The sequence below is a fragment of the Myotis lucifugus genome, unplaced genomic scaffold, assembly GCF_000147115.1.
Source record: "Myotis lucifugus unplaced genomic scaffold, Myoluc2.0 scaffold_36, whole genome shotgun sequence".
Taxonomy (NCBI): domain Eukaryota; kingdom Metazoa; phylum Chordata; class Mammalia; order Chiroptera; family Vespertilionidae; genus Myotis; species Myotis lucifugus.
The window spans coordinates 6,003,587-6,025,419 of NW_005871084.1; the positions used below are offsets into that span (position 1 = coordinate 6,003,587).

The 21,833-nt window shown below is 43.3% G+C and overlaps 1 protein-coding gene across 1 annotated transcript in view; it reads right to left on the bottom strand.

Annotated features, from left to right (window-relative positions):
- Positions 1 to 21,402, bottom strand: part of BCL2 (BCL2, apoptosis regulator) — a 166,292-nt gene extending 144,890 nt beyond the window's left edge. Inside the window, 3 exon segments of the mRNA XM_014454434.1 lie at positions 19,622 to 19,926; positions 19,929 to 20,476; positions 20,695 to 21,402. Coding sequence (XP_014309920.1) covers positions 19,622 to 19,926; positions 19,929 to 20,181 — 558 coding nt within the window. The 5' untranslated portion in view covers positions 20,182 to 20,476; positions 20,695 to 21,402.
- Between the last annotated feature and the right edge of the window lie 431 nt (positions 21,403 to 21,833).

Below are 21,833 nucleotides of genomic sequence, written 5' to 3' on the forward strand. Positions count from 1 at the left end.
TCATGAGAGACTGCCCTAACCCAACTCCTTTGTTTGCAGATGAAGACACTGAGGCTCAGAGGGGTGTGATGTGCACCAAACAGCAAATTCCTGGGAGAGCTAGAAGGATACAAATCAAGCCCTTGACCCTAAGTGCCCGCAATACTATGCTGATCTCACCTGCCATGCCCAACTCCTATTCTTGACCTTGACAGCTTCTCTCTTCTTCCCTAGAAGAGTAGCTCCCCATCCTCTGTCCATATTGGGTGTGACATTAGGATATAATAAGACATATATATCTGGTTCTCATCTCTGGTTGTTGGCACAGAGCTCCTAAAACGCTTGTCATTTCCTGAGTGACAGGGGTGAGAGGAGCATTTTTTGTTATATTTGGTCTTGGTTCCCAGTTTCTAACATAAGAGCTTCTAGGACTGTGGGACGCTCCAGAGTGATGGGTGTCTTTTGTATGCTAATGAGATGACTGGTGGCCTGCATCCCTAGTTAGCTTCAGGATGGGGGCTGGTCACTAGAAAGACCAAGGCATGATGGGAGGGTTGGAACTTTCGGCCCCACACCCCACCTCCCTACCTCCAGGGAGAGATGAGGGACTGGAGTCTTGATCATCATTGGCCAGTGTCTTGATCAATTGTGCCTACCTTATGAAACCTCCATTAAAACCCCTGAACTACGGGTGAACAGGTCAAGATGATGAGAAGATAATGAGTTCCATAACTTTCTTCCATACCTTGCCCTGTGCACCTCTTCCATTTTGCTATTTCTGAGTTGTATCCTTTATAACAAACCAGTCATAGTAAAGTAAAAGCATTTTTCCTGGGTCCCTGTGAACCATTCTAACATGAGGAGGGGGTCATGGAAACCTGGGATTTATAGCGGGTCAGTCAGAAGTATGAGTGGCCCAGACTTCTGACTGGTTTCTAAAGTGGGGGCAGTCTTGTAGGGCTGAGCCCTTCAATTGTGGGATCTGACGCTAACGCCAGGTAGTTAGTGTCAAAATCAAATTAAATTACAGGGCACCCCAATGATATGCAGAGAATTGGAGAACTGGCTGTTGGTGTAACACCTCTGGTGTTAGAAGTGTTGTAAATAAAACAATTCAGTGGTGACTTCCTGGATCTGATCCCTTGCCTCTTTGGTCCAGGGTACCTGCCTCATCCGTCCACCCAGTGGGGGACTAACCTCAATCTCAGGCCTTTCTGACAGGTGAGATCCACCAACCTTGCTTCATGATGCCAGGAATTTTACATGACAATAACTGACTCCCAACAGAAGAAACATCCTTGTCATGGCAACATGCCTACCACCCAAGCCTGACCTTGACCTGATGGTTCTAAAATTTCAACATGAGTCAAACCTTTTCGTTGAAAATCAGCTACAGTTTTTGGTGAATGTGTCACATTAGCCAGCTACAGGACATGCTTGTGTCCATTTAATAAATAAACATATATCAATATTTACTTCTAAAGGGGACTCTGTCCTATTATCTTTTGGTACAAAAACACAAACAAATATTTCCATGGGTAATTATTAGTATATTTCTAACAGAAGTGGACCAGAAGTCAAAACTCTGAAATTCTACTCCCGGCTCTAACTCATAGAGCAGGTGGGCAAGCTCCCTTCTAATACCTCAGCACACTCACCTGCACATATGTGGCCAGCCCTTCCCTGTCTACCTCACTGGACCAACAACAGCATCAACAAGAACCTGGAAGTGAATGACACGATGCCATGAAGCTGTCTTAACTCTACCCCATCTATGCAAAAAAGAAAGGTCTTTCTACCCTCTTATTATATCTAAATATGGGAATAAAAAGGTAACCACACTGCAAAAAATGGTTAGCAGTCTAAACCAGTGCTGCCCAACAGAAATATCATGTGAGTCACACATGTAAGTTTAAGTTTTCAGGTGGCCGCATTTATTTTATTTAAACCAATATATTGAAAATATCATTTCCACATGCAATTAACAAAAATTACTAATAAAATATTTGCATTCATCTTTTCATACTAAGTCTTTGAAACCTGGGTGTGTATTTTACATTCCAATCACACTCCACTGGACTAGCCATATATCATGTGTCCCATAGCCACACGTGGCTAGTGGCTACATACTGGACAGTACAGATTTTAGACACAGTGTACGGATGATGCATGAGCCCTTCTTCCGTGCCTAGCACAGAGCCCTATAATGAGTCAATGCCCAATCAATATGTGTGGGATGCTTATATGTTCAGAGATAGCCTTGTACCATGGAACATCTTTGGGACAAGAGGAGGAATAAAGAACTGAGAAAAACATCAGGTCTCTATCTCTGTTGGCCTTTTTTTGTTCTCAAAACATAGAAGTCTTGACTGGCAGGCTGCTGAAAGGCAAGCTGCTGGTCATGATGAAATTCTAAGCGTGGTGTCTGCTGATGGAGTGACCATTCCTCACCAAACCGTCTTTAACCTGCCTCACTGTGGGCTTGTCCTGGCCTCTATAGTGGCCACTGTCGGAAGCCCAGGGAGGCTGCTGGAAACAGATGAGCACTTGTCCCTGGGTCCCCATACTACTGTGAAATCATCTGCATGCTGTTCAGCGAATTTGCATAAAATTGGAGCCAAAAGATCTTGGCTGGGTTTCCAGGCCCCACTCTTTCTCCTTCCTCGCTGCTATGGCCACCACTATTTATCACCATTTACGAGGGGGGTAGAGCAAGACAGACCCCCAATTAGAATCAGCATAAAAATGGAATCCCTTCCCCACACTGACATGAAAATCAGAGTCCTCAGGGGCAAACTCAGATGTAATCTGGCGGCCACATCCTTTGTTATGACAAGAGTTTATTTTATATGACTCTGACCTGTGACATGAAAACACAGCTTTGGTTGGGCTGTAATGATCCATGACGGCACACACACCTGAACACCTCGGAGCTCAATGCCGGCCCGTGGGCCACCTGGGAAACCAACTTACCACCCTTCATTCCAGAAAGCCACAGGCCTCCACCCCAAATGCAATGCTCTTACCCTAAAGGACCCTTCTCCTCCTAGCCAGCCAGGTATGTCGAGGGGCAGACCCAAGGTGAAGTGCATCTGCCTCTGGGTGCACACACATCTCTCTCTTCCTTTGTGACCCAGTGGCCCAATCTACAGAGGGCAAGTGCACAAAGTAAAGGACACAACAGAGAAGGTGAGTGTGGAAGAAAAAACACAGAGAACACAACGTGCTACAGCTTACATTTTGTTATTTTATCTCAACTGCCTATCTCTTTCTAGGACTATTTCCCAGAGAAATTCCATTTTCATTACAAAACAGGTTTCTTATGCCAGGGTAAAGACTGCAGTGCTGTTATTATGGCCATTGTTATTCCCCCGAGGTCATCTCAGATGGTATGTCTACGTCAGATAAATGGTTTCCTAAACAGGCTTTTCTGCATCCTGCCGCTGCTCATATCTGCCCGAGTCATTGCTTCTGGGGCCTCGATCAAAGCGGCTTCCTGCAAGCTCCAGAAGAAGGCAGGCGACAGAGTACTGTGACTAAGAGCACCAAGTACCCTGCAGACGCCTGGGTTCAAATCCCAGCTCAACCACCGAAGCAGCTATAACCAGTCACGTCTCCAAGCCTCATCTGCAAGATAGTAAAACCGTGCCAACCTCCCGGGACTGCTGTAAGACGCAAATGCATCAATGTAGACAGAATGTTTAGACAGTATCTGGCACAGAGCACACACCTATGAACATCTGTATGAACATCTGCTTTACCACCAGGAGAGCCTCAGTGCACCTCGAATGCTGCCAGCACCACCCATAACTCATGCAGAAGTATAGCAAAATGACTGTCCATGCATTGAGCCAATCAGTCAACATTTATTGGGCACCTACTATGTGCTTGCACTGTGCTAAGCACTAAGGACCAAGTCATGATTCCATCATGTCCATATTCCTCAACTCCAGTGAACAACTTTACTGATTCTACCATTGAAACGTCCTTCCCAGTCATGCCACCCCAGTGGGGCAGGTGCCCAGGTGCAGCTGCTCAGCCCATCCCAAGATGGACACCTGCCCCATCTAGCCTCCTGCTGCCCTCTCAGCCAACAACAAAAATCACTACCCTGCTGGACAGCTTAACTGCTCTCTACTGCATGAAAGATCAAATCTAAGTTCCTTGAGGAGACACACAGGACCCTGGGGAGTCAGCTTCAGCTAAGCCCCCCGCTTGACCTCATTCTTTTCTACACCATATCCCCTATATTCTGGTTGCACTGACCTTGGTATCATTCTTGTCAGACCCTTCTATTACACTGTTTATTTGCACATGGCACCCTTTCCCACTCTCCATGGGGGAGCCTCCTACTTATCCGTCTCGACTCAGGCCAAGTGGCACCTCCTCTGGGAAGCCACCCTTCACTTCCTCAGGAAAAACTCACTGGGTTGCAATATTTCTGTTTGTGTGTGTGTGTGTGTGTGTCCCCAGGAGGCTGCCCTCTGCAATGCCAGAGAACACGTCCAGGAAACCCTGCAGGTACAGGGATTGCTGAAGGAACACATGAGCACATTTTTCTTGTACCAAAGTTTCGGATTGAAGCCATGAGGCAGATGTTCAGAGTTAGGGGGGTGCAGGGCAGCTCCTACGCATCCCACAGCTGGAGAGGCCTGCTATTCTAAATATGCGAACAATGCAGCCCTGCACAGGGAGGGTCATTTAGATGCAGCAATACAGCAAAAACTCCCCCAGAAATAACAACATCCATAGTGACCGAGTCACGTTCCTGTGAATTCTCTACTCGAAAAAGAAGTGAGGGAGGGAAAGAAATAGAACAGGTAAACAGGTGCCATTCCAACTCATTTAGCCTCTGTTTTATTTCACTTTTTACACTGTGATTGCTTTGCTTCTTCTCTTTCACTATATTCTGGAATGAATCATTTCACATAAGTGAATTTTTCAGATGACTGAAGCCGAACCTTTTTAAAAATTTTAAGCATTTGGAATGGAGATATTTCTGAAACGATAACTCTGCCTCCCTGAACTCTTCAACTCTTCCTATGGAAAGTCACCCCATCTTGAAGACCCAGCAGCATCATTAGGACTAAGGAAGATGGTCCCGTGCCACAAGCCAGGGATGACCTCAAGGGCTGGTGACATCTCCATTACTGTCTGCCCCACAGCGGGGAGCCTCCGACAGCTGTGTTTCTTAGTTCCCGAACCAGTTTTAATAGCATTTCTCTCTTCTTCCTTACAATTAGACTCACCCCATAACTTTTCTAATAATTTGCAGGCTTCTGTTACCAACGCAGTACCAGATTATTATATTTAGTGTTTCCACTGACTGGAAAAATATGATAACCAATCTTGAGAGAAACTATATATAAATTGGGTGGACAATTATTCAGCCTTAAAAGAAATGAAATGCTGACACATGCTACAACATGGATAACCCTTGAGGACATGATGCTCAGTGAAATAAGCCAGACACAAAGGATAAATACTGTATGATTCCACTTATATGAGGCACAGAGAGAAGTCACATTCAGAAAGACAGAAAGTAGAATAGTGATTACCAGGGGCTGGGAGGAGGAGGGAATGGGGAGTTACTGTTTAATGGGCACAGAGCTTCAGTGTGGGGTGATGAAGAAATTCTGGAGGTAGATGGTGGTCATGGTTGCACAACTATGTGAATGTGCTGACTGCCACTGAATGGTGCAATTAAAAATAGTTAACAGGGTAAACTTTATGTTATGTGTATTTACATATATATATATATATATATATATATATATATATATATATATATATATAATCTTTTTAAAAAGCAAACCTGTTAAGAATGATGTGCAAGCTCTTATGAGTAATCAGTGTGACCTTTCGCATGTGAACTTTCACGACATCTCTCTGCAGAGCAGGGGCTGAAATTACTTCCTAGTTCCATCACAACTGCTAAACAGAGGTCTGCAAGGTGTTCATAGACTCTGCAGCCATAAAGGCCTTTTCTTTACAAATTACAATACAGGTGACGGGCGGGTGCTCTTCGCTTCCACGTGGACATGATAAATACTCTCGGGGAGAAATGGGGCAGAGAAGGGGCGGTGCTTTCTCCTCTTTGCACTGGAAACCACTGAGCCAGTCCTGGGCACTGAATCCTGGGCACAGAATCCACACCTCCCCTCCTGTCCTGAGATCAGACCCTATAACCAAGTGGTCCCATCTAAAGCCCTTCAAGAACAAAGATCTTAATTATCTGAAGTCATTAGGACTTTAAGGATTTCTAAAAATACATAAAGCAGCCTTTTAAATAGTATACTGTTGAGTTATAGAGTATAAATTAGACATTTCAGATTCTATTGGACCAACATTTTTAAAGCAGTCTGATCCATAAAAGAGAGAGGAAATGGCTGGGGGCGTGTTCTGTTCCACTAACGCAGAGCCCAGAGTTTGGGGAACCTGGTGCTGAACTCTGTCTCGCTTAATGAAAGGTTACTATTGTCCCTCTGCCTGAATAATAATTTCCCTTCCTTTTTTGCTTCCTTACGAAATACCATGAAGTTCTACTCTAAAAGTCATAACATCTTGTGCCTGGGAGAAGTGTTTAATTGATTTATTTTTATTTATACATGCTTTATTAAACAAAGCCCTTAAAATAGTTTTTTCTTCTGAATTTGAGTTCCTTATTCAGCACATGAACTTCAAATTCGTTAAATATTCAATCCATACCTGTGTAATGGCACAGAGATATACCTAAATTAACGAGGAAGCAGAAAAAGAGAGAGAGAGGTTTCATAAGGAGCCTCGCAAGACTTTCCTATCTTGTCAGAAGTTCATGTTTAAGTTTCTTTAAGAAAGTAGTTTCCTGGCCCATGGTGAAACTCCCTGAGCCCTGCGAATCAACAGAGCAGCATCCTGTGGAAATGTTATTATGGAAACACTGCGCTGTTCTAAGCCAAACGTATCCAAATTAAACCGAGGGGATGGAAATAACTCTCCCCTGGTATGCCCATGTTGCTGAAGGTGGGTTTGTTTATGAGTAGAATAAAATTTACAGCCAAATATAAAAACAGATACATCATCATCTTGTGAACTTGAGTAACATGTCATTCCACTTCTGGACTCGGGAAAAAAACACGAAGGTCATGCCTAAAATAAGAACGGCCAAGGCTGAGGATCACACCCCAGGTAAAACCGCAGACTTTCCCACCTTCTGATTAAGGCAGGAGGCTTGTTACAATTGGACAGTGAGATCATTTCTCTGGAACCAGGAGCGCCCTGTGGATCTCTTCTTCCAACACACACACACACACACACACACACACACACACGCTGACCCCTGGAGAGCTTCTGAACCAGGTGTCTGGTCTCGGTATGAAGCAATTTTTTTACTACTTATTTTTCAAAGGCTATTTATGCAGACGCTTGGGAGCCAAAGAGGAGAGAGACAGAAACAGTATTTCTCTCTTCGTTTAAACTAGGAAAGCTTTTAAAAATCCACCTCCTACTCCCCAAATTAAAGATAGCTAATTGGCTTTCTAAAGAGACACAAAAGAGACCCCAAAGTTATGTGCCTCAAATTGTTATATTTGATAGGTTTCTGTTTTAAATGTTTAAGAATTTCTTTAAGTTGCAGAGGACATCAGTTACCACTCTGGTTGCCGAAAAACCTTCCGAGGCCAAGTTACTTGACTTTGCAGAACCTCTGTTTCCTCATTGATAATTCCACTTCCTACCTTCAGGAGAGGTTATCAGGGTTAAATAATCTTCTGTCCATAACAGTGTCACACCCAGAGTCTGGCACATATTGGGGTTCAAACATGCTAGTTTCCTTCCTTCCTCCGGACTCTCAGTGACTGTCGCCAATGACCAATGTCGTGATAAATGAAAATGGGGAAAATGACAGGATCCATAGGGAACAAGGAAAAGTGCTCCAAACATTTTAGCCAAAAACAGTAGGTCTTTAGTTCTATACTGTGCATGGTAACCCATTTTAAACTAATGTGTAGGCTGCATTATACTAATACATATGTGAATTTTAAGGTAGGACACTATGTTTTCAGCTGTTAATTTAAAAAAGCGATTCAACCTACTCATATAGCCACATGACCTTTAGACTCTAGAAATCCTACTGATGGAGGTTCCCCCTTTTCTAAATTCGATAGGCACTCCACTAGCCAAATTTATGTTGGTTACCTAGAGAGAAGCCCAATCTTAAAAGTCAATGAAAGCCCGGCCTCTGTGGCTCAGTGGTTGAGCACCGACCCATGCACCAAGAGGTTGCCGGCTTGATTCCCAGTCAGGGCACATGCCTTGGTTACGGGTTTGATCCCTCGTGAGGGTGTGCAGGAGGCAGACGATCGATGTTTCCCCTCTCGTCGATGTTTTCCTCCCCCTTTCCTATCTATAAAAATCAATTTAAAAATATTTAAAATCATTGAAAATATGGGTTGCTAATTAGATGCCAACCATCATCTATGTTCTTATAATTCTACCTTTCCCCTGTTGAAAGGGGCTGTTTTCCAGAGCTCCCACGTGGAGTTTTAGAGAACGCTCACATCCATCACACTGCTGTCCCCTAAGGAGGCATTACACGGTCGAGTCCACCGCCCACCTCACATGCACACCCATGGGCTCTTGAGTGAATGTGTGGGGATGAAATGACAAGCAGGTGTGGGCCCCTCTGCGGTAAACATAAGACACACTTCAAAAGCTAAATCAAAGAAGGAAAACTAACCTGAAAGAAAAGACTACATTTTAATTTTCTGAAAATTTTTAGATAAAACGCAGGGGATGATACATTTTTTAAGATTAGATATACTTCATAATCTATGGAGTTTCTATGGAGGAATCTGGTGTCCTTGTGATAACACACCCCGACAGGCAGCACAGTGTAAAAAAATATCTACAGACTCCAGTCTGGGAATGAATACCAGCTCTTCTTGACTTACTGGCTCTCGCATAGCTTTGTTAGGCAAAGTTTTCTCTTGGTGGGGTGGGGGGGCGGGGGGAGGAGATAAACAAATAACAATAAAGGTGTGGGGAGAGGAAGGCAGAGACAAGTGGGAATATAATAGCTGCCTTGCCTAGGGTTTGTTCTGAAAATCAAATAGGCCAGTAGATATGAAATTTCTTTGGAAACTTTAAAATCCTCCATAAGGGCAAAAAACCATTGTTGCAAAATTTTCACCTGGAGGAAAATTCTATGAACACTGCTTTTCATAACTGAATTTATTCTTCAAATACACTTTTATTAACTGGTTGTTAATGAGGATTTATTAATATGAATTCTAACAAAATAAAGTTTTTCAACCAGGCAATAAGGATAAAACCCCCTCACCTATAACCATAATAAGGACCACATTTCAAAAGGATTGTAGAAGAAGATTACTGGCATTGAAGAAGAAATGAGCAATGTTTTGAAGCATTCGATCAATCACTAGGTCTTCCCCCAAATCCCTCTACTCTGGTTGTAATCATTGCCCAAAGCTATCGATTTCTTGCTGTCCCCACTCCAATCCTCTAGGTCAGGTCCCGGGTCTTACTGAGCTGACCTCCTATCTGTCAGGAATCTCTCCCCAGTCTCATTAACTGGATGAAGTGGAGCCAGAATGACCTTTCTGGAGGGCAGCCCTCCATGGCAGTACATCTCCAGACCATCTTTGTGATCTGGCCTCCTCACTCAGGCCAGGCCGGCCCTCAATCCCTGCAGCTCACCACCTGCTCTCTCGCCTCTGGCCTTTGTTCTCAGGGTTCTGTCTGCTGGGCACACTCTGGTCCTCCTTCCTACTCCTCTAGGCTAATTGCAGCTCATCCTTCAACCCCCTTTCCTGGGAAGACTTCCTTGACTCTAACAAATACCTTACCGTGGTTGCATTTCTTCTCTCCCAGCTCTACCCTTGCTTAACTGGACCTGCTGCTTAATGGTCCTCATGCCCCAGATTGTAAGCCACATCTAACCCGTCCCCACTTCCCACTGACCCAGGGTCTGGCCTACAGCACACTTTAAAAATCAAGAAAAGTGTGGGATAAATGAATAACTGATCTCCTATTCTGTCTGCTTTAAATGTATGATCAAGTCCACCCAAAACAATTATTCTCCAGAAAACAGAGATGCAAGTGGGTCCTTCTTAAGAAGGAGGAGGACATCCTTTTTAATTTTGTGCTGAGCCAAACAGGTAAAGATGTTTGAAGGCAAAGAAGTATCTCAACTCCTATTAAATTTCCCCAAAGTCTCCACATTTTCAAACCACTAATTTACTCATTGGTCATGCCCTTTTGATAGTTCTTCCAAAAGGTATTTTCAAATTCCATTTGACATGTACTTTCATCAGTTAATTTTTAATTGAGCTAAATATTAAATGCTCACATTAACCAGACAAAGCATGTTTAGCTCCCAATCTGCAGTGACAGCCTGTGTTATTCTCACACACAGGCCAAGCATGAAATAGAAAACTAATAACCCCTTAAGTGTATTCTCAAAGTATCATTTATGGGAAAGAAAACTACATTCAAAGGAAACTTGTGCAATGGCTGTCATTTTTTTTTCCCAGAGCCGCAAGCTGTTACAAAGCAGGAAAGCTCATTTTCTCACGGATATGGACAAGCTCAAAAATCCCACTGTCACTGGATGTGTTCATTAAGAAGGAATCTGGCAGCAGCACAGGGGACAGATACTTTGGAAAACAGGCCAATTATCTGGGTGTCCTTTATAATTTGAAGTTTCTGAATTCACTCCTAGATAAGCCACTTGAAGACGGCCTGGCAATGGTAACATACCGCGCAGATGGTCACTGAAGAAATGATGGGGAGGAAGGGAGGATGGGGGAGAAGAGAAAATTTGCTTGTGGTTTCATTCATGGGACAAATCTGTAAGCTGACACATCCCTCTTTTTAAAAAGTCCCTAGAGCGGTACGGTCAAGCTTCATTACAAGTAAACAAATCATACCATCTTTCTCAAACAGATGACAAATGGTGAATAATAATGCTTTGAGTTTGCTTCATGCCAGGGAATGGGGACTCTCAAAATACAAATTCCACCAGTTGGTAAAACCACCGAGAGGCTGTGATGCTCGCATCAGTGAGAACAGAGGACTTGGCCTGAAGCTCCCTGGCCAGTGGTTTTATCCATGATATCCCTGGTGGTCCTCTTGCTGGTCAATGTCTGGGGAAGTGAAATCCTAGGTTCTCTCACCTCTGGGAACACTGGACTGGACTGACTTCCACCTCCAATTGGCTGCGTGTTTTCATAGGAACTGGAGGACCATTTAGCCCCATGATTCTCATGCTGTAGTTCTTTTATATTTGAGCTTCAGGACCAGAGGAAAAGCCCACCTTGTTTGCACTGGGATATATAGAGCCCTTGGACAAGCCCTGATTTCTTTAATAATAAGGTGATGAATAATCTCAGATGCCAAGACTTTCCCAGTCTGGATAGGGCCTGAGATATGAAACATGAAGATATGAGATATGAAGCCTGAGAGGACTGCTGCACATGTATATAGATTGTATGTATGTATTCTTTGTGTAAACAAGATATAATGTGACAATGAATAGGCTGGTGTCTAACGTTAGCATTAAGGACTAATAAAAGTTTAATGCTTAATATAAAGCAAAATCTAGACGGTTTCTCTTCAGCTATAAATGACATACTTTTTCAATTCAATGATGAAGGGCGAAATCGACATAGTAGGTAAGTAGGTATTTTTCTTTTTTCATTTCTATTAAATATTAACAGGTCTGTGGGATGGGACATTTGGAACACACACACTATAATAAGGAGAGCGGGAAAATATCATTTGGGTTAGGGTGAGTTAAATGCCCCAAATGCCTCTAAAATAATCATTATTAATTCATTAATTCAATAAACAATCAATGTGTGCACCACTACTGATTATGCTAGGTGCCAAGATAAATGTAATAGGAGAAATATTTTATCATATAAGGAAGTCCAGCCCTCCACAAATGGAGGATGCTACTCAACTAAAACTCCTGTCATAGAGCTTTGCACATAGTAGGTTCTCAATAAATGGTTTTTCAGTAAAAAAAAAAAAAAAAAGTTAATGTGCATGCTACCTCAAATAATATCTGTACAACTCTTTCCATTTCCATCATTGCCCTGGTGACTAAGACCTCGGGGTTAAGTTTTCCTCATTTTCCTTAATTAAGACTTCTTCAAATTGTTTTCTTCTTATACTGTCATGTTAATATTAATAAGTGGCTCTACCTCATTGGAATTATAATTATATGCTGGCCAGAATTCATCATGGAAATGGCTCGAAGACAGTCCTAAAATTTTAGATTCAGAAGTGCCAACTGACATCCTTTATGAACTTTCTTTTTTTTCCAAAGAGATAAAAAATCAATATCTAAAGCTGATGATATAATTCGTAATTAATTTTATTCCTATCCTAATAGTAAGAAGGTAATATATGTCGCAAATAGGCATTGAATGAACAGCACTAAATACTTATCCCATATTCTCTTAGAACATTCTAATGCAGCTGAGTGGAATGTTTGGCTACAATTCAATTTCATAGTTAATACATAGAAATAACATTCATCATGTTATAAAGAAGAAGAAATCTTAGTATTGCTTAAGAAGAGTTGGAAAAAGTCAAGAAAAGTCAATTGGCAACATCGGTCCCTTGTTCGGTGCTCCAAGTATTAACTCCCCATTCTCTTACGAAGCTTAAGAAAAGACAGTTTAAAATAGAGATATATAGAGCCCTGGCCAGGTAGTTCAGCTGGTTAGAGTATCATCCCAATACACCAAGGTTTTGATCAGGTTCAATCCCCTGTCAGGGCACATAGAAGAATCAACCAATAAATGCATAAATAAATGCAACAACAAATCAATGTTCTCTCCTCTCTCTCTCTCTCTCTCTCTCTCTCTCTCAAATTAATGAATTAAAAAAATAAAGAAATATAGTAATTGGAACTGTTACAACAGGTGTTGGTTTCAATGGTAAAATCTCTCCTGAAAATTTGAAGCTTCACTCGTCACAGTGGGTCTTGGGTTATTTTCAGAAGACAGTGTCAAGAGGAGAATGAAGTCAGTCATAAACGTCTCTATTATTATGGTAAAGCCCAGAGAGTTGGTGACCTGGATATTAACTACAAATGAAATAAGGCTCTATTCCTGACATTCTGAAGGCAAAACCAGAAGCATGGAAAAAGCATTTTTCCAAATGAAGGGTTTCCCTGTGAAGTGTGTACTCCGTGTGCAGCCTGTCAGAGAGGTAGCTTCTACAGTGAACCTTCTGTAGAATCCATCGGTCGCGCAAGCAAGCCACCCAAGTGGCTCTTAGCATATTGCTACAAATGGCCACCCCAGCATGGCAGGGAGAGTCCCTTTCTCACACGCTGAAGAGGGTGTTTGGGGAAGTGTCTTTAATATAGGCTATTTTAGTTGAGTTAGTAAGTCAAAACTTATCTCACATGGCAGAGACCAGAGCAAGGAAAAATTCCACCAGCAGATTCTAGCTTTTCCCTGCATAGGGTTGGAATTTATGGCCTCTGGAGGGGACGCATTGTCTCTGTGGACAGAAATTTCCCTTGTCTACTACCTCTAGTAAGATTGGAGTGGGGGTTAATTCTAGCTTTGGCAAGACCCCTTTTTGTGCTGCCTCTTGCTGGTTTCCACGCATAATGCTCTTTCTTCAGGTGAAGCCTACCTTTCACGTGTTGAGATGTAACAAGGAACCACACCTAGGAGATCTCTGTGTGGTGGGACAGTCAAGGGAGATGGGGTGAGGTCCCTATGAGAAAGCCCAAATGGCTTTGGAGAGATAGAAATAATCCCTCAACCATCATTCTCACTGAAGGACAGCTGGCTTTATCTTTTGGTGATTAAAGAGCAGAGAAATAATGTTAGCACTAGAGAATTGAGCATAGATCAGAAAAAGAGGCAACCCACAAAAATACTTTTAAAAATGCAAATGGCTTTGTTGTAATTTCAAAAGTTTTACAATTTCCATTTCAAAAGAGAGGACCATGCCTGCTGGCCTTAGCTCAGTGGTTGAGCTTCAACCTATGAATGAGGAGGTCACAGACTGATTTTCGGTCAGGGCACATGCCCGGGTTGCAGGCTAGATCCCCAATGTGGGACGTGCAGGAGGCAGCCGGTCAATGATTCTCTCTCATCGTTGATGTTTCTATCTCTCTCTCCCTCTCCCTTCCTCTCTGAAATCAATAAAAATATATTTTTTAAAAAATGAAGAGAGAGGACCATGAGGCCAAGAAGTTAGATGGTGAACACCTGCTCTTTAGGAGCATGTTACGGAAAACTGGGAATTTCTGCAAGTAGCATTTTGAAAGAGGAGCCTCTTGATAAACAGAACAGTACTATAACCTAAAAGCAAAACAAAACAAAAGCTTTTTGCTTTTTTCTTCTTCCAAAGCAAGAAGCCTCTTTCTGGTTCAAAATCAACTTGTATTTTTCTGCATGCAAGAATGGTTTAAAGAAGACAGTTCTTCAAATGAAGCTATTCTAATCATCCTAATCAGAGCCTTGATTGTCTTTTACTTAAAAGAACTAATGAAATGCTTTAAGAACAGCAGACTAGTGTTTATTAAGTCTCCTTAATGTGTAAAAAGAGCGCTTAATGGGTAAATATTTAACAAGGGAACTCCCCCTACCTTTCAGTTCTCTTAAGCTTAGGATTGTGTTATACAGAATTTCAAAATGTATCTACATCCCTTCTCCTATTTAAATCAGGCATAATGCACACTTGAACAGCCATATAGTTAGAAATTACTCTCTTAGACAAAGATTGATGTGTATCTAAAATCACATATACTTAGTTTTCTTCTTTGCCCTCTAAAGTCTAGGATCATGCCCATTGGGCTGCGTGATAACTTAGACACCTAGCACTAGCCTGTGAGGTCACCCAGGAGATGGGTAAAGCTTTCCTTGTTGTGCCTACAAACTAACCAGGGCACTTAGAAGACTTGTGATCATGTCTGGAGTAACTGTCTCAGTCCCTGGCTGATTTTCATGGTCAATTCCATTTAGACATCAAATACTAATTTTGTTGGAATCAAACCAAGAGGGATAAAAGAGAAGCTTCACAGTGAAGTGAGTTCACCGAGTGGTCTCTGTATGGAGCTGGGGAAAGAGTGACCAGCTTTCGAGGTTACTACTATACCTGAATAAGGTGATATTAGGTTACCTTAAAAAGGTTTAACAGAACCTTTGAACCTCAAATACAATATATCTTGCAGGGGGAGGGGGTGGCTTTCTGCCTGTATCTACAAAGACAGTGTTTTTCCAGCATGAATGCACTGCCGCTGAAATCCTGCTTTGCTAAACTATAGCGAAGACACCATGAGGGACCTCAGAAATGGGTGTGGGGTGTGCTGAGTGGGAAAGACCACTCTTAATAAAATACCCACACACCTGCTTTGTGAGTGGTTAATCTTTCCTCCAAAAAACTGACTAGGTCTGGGAGTAGAGAAAAGGAAAAACTGTAAGTGTTTGGATTGAAAATATATATCTGTGGCTTTCTGTTTCCTGGTGTGCTGTGTGGCCTAATGACATTGAAGCGATCTGAAATGTACCAGTTTGATCAAGGATTGCTGAAAAGATCAATCAGCTCTCACTAGAAAGCACAGCTAAAAGTAACAGGAGGCGTCAAAGAAAGCCATGTTTTTAACGGACACGAAATAGCAACCAAGGCCCTAAAACAGAAAAGAGAACTGAGTGAACTATCAAATTTTACAAAGGTCCAGAAATATAATAACTCAAGAACACATGACTGCAAACTCTAGGAGCAATAATGTACTTCCCCCCCCCCCCTACAAAATGAGTTATTGAAAGGGGTCATGTGGTTCTTAGGAGGCAGAAAGATGCACTTTCCCAAGGAAAGTTCACCATTAAATATATCACTTAAGACTGGATCATCTTCAGGCTATTTTTAATCTTATCATTTTGCTGCCAAAATTGGCCATTAGCCGCTGATACTCAGCCTCTGGAAAACTGATGCTTTTTCATGTATTTTGTACACAGGCAGAGAACAGCATTGCTTTCCAGTTAATCAAATGTTTTGGTAGACATGGAATAGATACAGAAAAGAGAAACTGCTTGTTGACCAACTAATAAGAAGGAAGCTACCTCTACTGGATGTGGAGAACTAAGTTTCTGTTTTCCTAAACCACAAAGACCAAAAGGCATTTTTTTAAAAAAAGAAGAAAAGAAAAAGCAAGGCGCACCACCGTCTCAGCAACAGAATGAAGCCAGTCTCCTGTTAAGCCATCTCATTCTTTCAGTGGTCCACATCCCACTCTCTTCTAAGACATGAATCTAAATATCACATGTCTCAGTTTGGAGGGTGCTATCAATTTTCATTCACCATCAACTTTTGTATCTCAACCCTTTGCTTGCAAGAGCCCCTAAACCCATCTACAGAATTTAAACTGTGTTACAAGGGGATACAATAATAACTAATGCAGCTATTAAAAGAGCTAACTCTCCTGCCTTTCATTGGAGCGGAAAAGCTATCTTACTTTCATGGGCGATGCCAATACAAACTGCATAGCTACCATGAAAAACATCTTGGAGAAGACCAAGCTTATCATAATTTATCTCCTATCTCTTTCATTTCAACCTATTTCTCCCAAGGGTTAGATCAGTCTAGTGGACATCTGGGAAATACTCAGTATTCTAGATAATACTATACACCTGTGAAGCCACTGGACCGGGACACTGGAGGATACAACCAAGACTGTCAATCTTTGCAAGAGGTGTCCCCAGGAATGGTAGATGATGACAGCACAAACACCTGTAGATCACGCGAACCCCATATTCTGACTCCGCAGCTCTGGGGTGGGACCTGAGCTTCTGAATCTCTGTGAAGCCCATGCTGCTGGTCTGTGAACCACACTTTGACCAGCAGGGTCTTAGACATTCCCTAGAGCTGCTGCTGTCGCTCTGCTCCTCTGTCCTGCCCCTCTCTGGATGCAACACAATGCCTTATTCAGACTTGGGATAAAGCAATGACAAAATAAGAACACAACTTCCTCCTTATTCTTTCATTTGAGGATTCTGGGACCGTCTCTCAACCAACTCTCATTCCAAGGCCCTGCTTCCTCCAAGTTATGGAACATGGAATGAGAACAGTTTTCTCGGCCTCGAGAGGTTCTGACTTCGAATCAGCAGCAGCAACCAAAAGCAGTGACTTCGAGTCTGAAGCCCCCATTAGTATATATTCAGGAGACAAGCTGATCCACTGAGTCCTGGATCCAGTGCAAGTCACAGTCGAATGTCAAAAGAATGTGCCAGCTCTCTTCTGAAACTTTATTATCGTTATTAAGAGTACTTTTCTCTGTAAAATGCAACATATTATTAGAGACGGAACCCTGACAGATGCAAATTTGGAGGAAAATCTGCCTGTAGACCAGATGCCTAAAACAAACATTTAGATTAAGAATGCACATTTGAAAGGATGGGTAAATCATCTCTACCACTTTTATTCCAATGTGTCCACTTATGGTTGCATTTCCTGACATATACTTTTCCCAAATTCCTTGTTTTCCTATATCCACCTATATGTTGTTCTGAAAACTACACATTTTACCATCAGCCATCTGTGCTTCTCTCTGATTTATTCTTACTATAAGAGGTTTTGTCAAAAAAAATGTTATCATTTTCTATGGTATGTCGTTGTGGTTTGGCATCATAAAATATAGCCTCTACATTTATTAACCTCAGATACCTGTTGACCACAAAGATGGGCTCTACAACAAAAACTCTATTCTAACTGGAGGAAAAGTGAGCCTTCACTTAAAAAGAGCATGAGATTACAACAACTCAACAACAAAGATCAAGGTTCTATCTTAATTTCAATCATAACCATATGTCTCTGTTTCCCATCTTTTTATTAAATTACTCGATAGATGACAGTTACCACCTTGGCTTTCTTTCGACTAGAAAGAACATTTTTAGATATTTTATTGTTCATAAAAATATGAATTAGAAAAGCTGTTAAGTCAGTTTAACTTCGGCCTTAAAATGATCCTTTTGGATCTGAGAGTCCCTAGCTCCTTGATTATGGTGGTTAAAAATCAAACCACCTACTTAATCAAACAGTTAACAAAAATATTCTTTCCACCCTTTGGTGAATTCTTCCAGAATTACTGAAGATCTAATAATATAGAATCTAAAAAAAAAACAAAAAACAATTTACAAGGAGCATTTAAGCTGTAGAGATTTAAATGCAGGGATCATTTTAGTCGATTTTACTTTTAAACAATAAAAAGTGTCATCAGTATTTTGTCAACTTTGGCCAAGTAGGATCAGATGTTCATGTCAGCCATAGACTTTTCTTGGCCTTTTCTCTTTTTGGCCCCTTAATAGCACACTACGCAAACTGTAGTAAAATACGTAACATGCTTCTTAAAATCAAATCCACTGGTAATCATTTCTAGGCTTTTTGCTCCTGTTAGGTCCTATAAAACAATAACATTAGTAATTCTCCCTAGGGACGATAAAAGGAAGCACTGTATTGATTCCTTTTTCAAAGGTAATTCTTCAGATTAAAACAAAAAGTCCGAAAAAAAATCAAACAAGAATTATTCCTCTTTTTTGCTTTTTCATAAATTAGTAATTTTAGATGGAAGGTGTAGCTCTCAATTGCAATTCTTCTCCTTCGCCACCACCCCCCCCCCAAAAAATAAAAAATTACACACACAAAAAGAACTTTATGGTAACATGATAGTGGCTCTATCTAACACTGTACCAGAAAAAAACAATCATCTCACAGATGTTCTTCAAAACTACAGGCATCGATCACTTGGACTAAAGTCAGAGCATGAGAGAATTCAGAATCAATTCTATGCTTCATGCAAACACTGTAGACGCACGTTTGCTCAGTAGAGGAACCAAGTGATGTGGATTCTAGGTGGTGAAAACTAAAAGATACTAAAATCCCAGCAAACTTTAAAATTGCACACCAGGTATAGAAGTAGAACACAGAGTTCGAAGCCAATGCAAATTCTGTCACTGATGAGACAAAGTAAAGCATCCACAGCTGAACGTTTTTTTCAAGTCATTCGGTCACGCCCACTGGCCTTTTGGAAGTTCAGCTTACCTCTTCACAAACACAGCTAAGCTTCCCAGGGATAGGGGCTGCATTGGTTTTCCTCTTTGGGTAGATTTTACCCAGTGAATCAGATAAGGCTTGCCCTTTGGTCCTCTGGTACAGTCTGTTCTCCTAATTGGGTGGTTCTCAAATTTTAGTACAAAGAGGAAACCCCCAGGGGAGTCTGTATAGGATGCAGATTGCCACAACCCAACCTGGGGTCTCCCATCTCAACCAGCTACGCAGGCCAGGTAATTGTGGTGCTGGGGATCCTTGGACCCCCAGTTTGAGGAACCCTGGAGGGATTCCATTTATGCCAAGATCTTACTGGATAGGAAATGCTGAATCTTTGAACCACAACAGCTGGCAAGCAAGGGAAACACTTTGGGTAGGAAGGAACGATCACAGTAGGCTTGGCACCGCAAGTTTTGTAGAAGGGAAGAGGGTGGGAAGCAACAAACCTGGTGTTATTCACTGGCTCATCAGCCAGTCCTTGGCCCAGGAGCCCACCCACACTCCAACCACCATGTCTCAGACCTGAGACTTCCATCCCAGACACACATTCAACCAGACATGCACCTACCCAGCCTCCGTTATCCTGGATCCAGGTGTGCAGGTGCCGGTTCAGGTACTCTGTCATCCACAGGGCGATGCTGTCCACCAGGGGCGACATCTCCCGGTTGACGCTCTCCACACACATGACTCCACCGAACTCAAAGAAGGCCACAATCCTTCCCCAGTTCACTCCATCCCTGAAGAGCTCCTCCACCACCGTGGAAAGCGTCCCCTCGCGGTGACAGGGCGTCAGGTGCAGCTGGCTGGACATCTCTGCGAAATCGCGGTGGTAGCGACGGGAGAAGTCATCGCCCGCCTGTCGCAGGGTCAGTTGACCACAGATTGCTCGGGTCTGAAGGCCTGGCCCTGTGGCGGCCGGGGAGCCGATTGAAGTCGCTGTCTTGTTCTTGCGGGCGCTGGGGGGCGCCCGGGCTGGGAGGAGAAGATGCCCGACGCCGGGGTGGCCCCTGGGGGCGCGGCGCCCGCGTCTCCGGCATCCCATTCGTAGCCCCTCTGAGACAGCTTATAGTGGATGTACTTCATCACTATCTCCCGGTTATCATACCCTGTTCTCCCGGCGTGCGCCATCCTTCCCCCGAGGAAAAGCAGAGAAAAGCAGCCGGGTACCAGTAGCACCTCTCGCTCCCGCCCCCGCCCCACGTCCCCGAAAAAAAGAAGAATAGTTATAATCCAGCTATTTTATTGGATGTGCTGTGCATTCTTGGATGAGGGGGTGTCTTCAGTCACGCGGAACATTTGATTCTGGTGTTTCCCTCTTGGCATGAGGTGCAGGAAATTTTTATTTCAATTCCTTTCGGATCTTTATTTCATGAGGCACATTATTATTAATTATTGTCAATATCAGTCTACTTCCTCCGTGATCCTGAAAGGTTAAAAAAAAATCCGAAACACTGATAAGTCAAAATCAGGTGCATTTTTCTTACACTGGATAAAAGCAGGGCTATCCACACTACAACCACACGGCTAAAAAGAATGTTAATTAAACTGCAAATTAAACTTAGTCGAATACACTTAAAGTTAAAATCTCAAATGTTTCTATTAAAAGTTACATTAAACCAATTCCCTGCGCCAAGAACTTACTTGTATTTTTTAAGGACGGCATGATCTTCTGTCAAGTTTCCTTTTTTGTGAAGACAAAACAAATGCGTAAGGCAAAGACCCCATCGATCTTCAGAACTCCCCGGCGATAGCTGCTATGAAACTTGCAAATGAACCTGGAGGTGGGGGAGTGGTGTAAATGAGCAGAATTGGCAGATGGATTCTCAGACTTCTCCTTCACAGAAATGTCAGTCCGTAAGAATCCCAACTGGAGATCTCAAGAGCACGAGAGGGGGGGTGGGAGGGGGGGAAGGCAGCAGCGGCGGCAGATGAATTACAATTTTCAGTCCAGTATTTGCATAAGTCCTGTGATTTCCCCCCCTCTCGGCAATATACACGCGCGCTCACATGCGCGGGCACAGACATGGACCCCTGTCCGCGGGACCGCTTCAAGCCTCCCCCGGGGAGAGACAGGGATCAGGGGCCGGTGGACGCGCCGGGTACACCCAGGCGCAGGAATCCGCTTCTGATTAAACTCCGAACGGCAAATGCATTTTCCGAAAAGCTGCTGGATAAATGAAGGCAGGACGCGCCCGGCCCGCCGGTGCAGAGCCGAGAAGCCCGCGCTGTGTGTGGTGCGGCGAGGGGTGGGGAGAAGGAGATGGTGGGGGAGGGTTTTATTTTTTCCCTCTTTTCCTAAAAAGGATGACTGCTAAGAAGTTCTCCCCCCTGGACCCCCTCTTCCGCTGCACCCACCGGCGCACCCCGCCTCCGGGCTGCGCACCCTTTCTCCTCCTCCTGCTCCTGCGCGGCGGCGCTGGCGGCGGCCGTCTCCCCGCGCTCCTGCCGCGCGCCCGCTCGGGGTGATGACGGCCGCGCCGGCGGGGAGGGCCCGGCGCCCGGCACCTTCGCTGGCAGAGGCGGCGGCGGCGGATCGGCGGGGAAAACGAGAGCGGCGGTCGGCAGCGCGGGCCGGCGAGCAGCTTCCTTGGGGATGGGGGCGGGCTAGACGGTAGGCGGCCTGTTGAAGGAAGCTTCACTCTTCCTTTCTTCTTGGCTTTAAGAACAAAGGGTTTCACTTCCCAAACCACGCATTCTTTAAAATAATAAACTTTCTCTTTTCCTCCGCAAGGAGGAGTTGAGGCCCTGTTTCATCTGATTCCATTTTAGGCTGCAGAGGA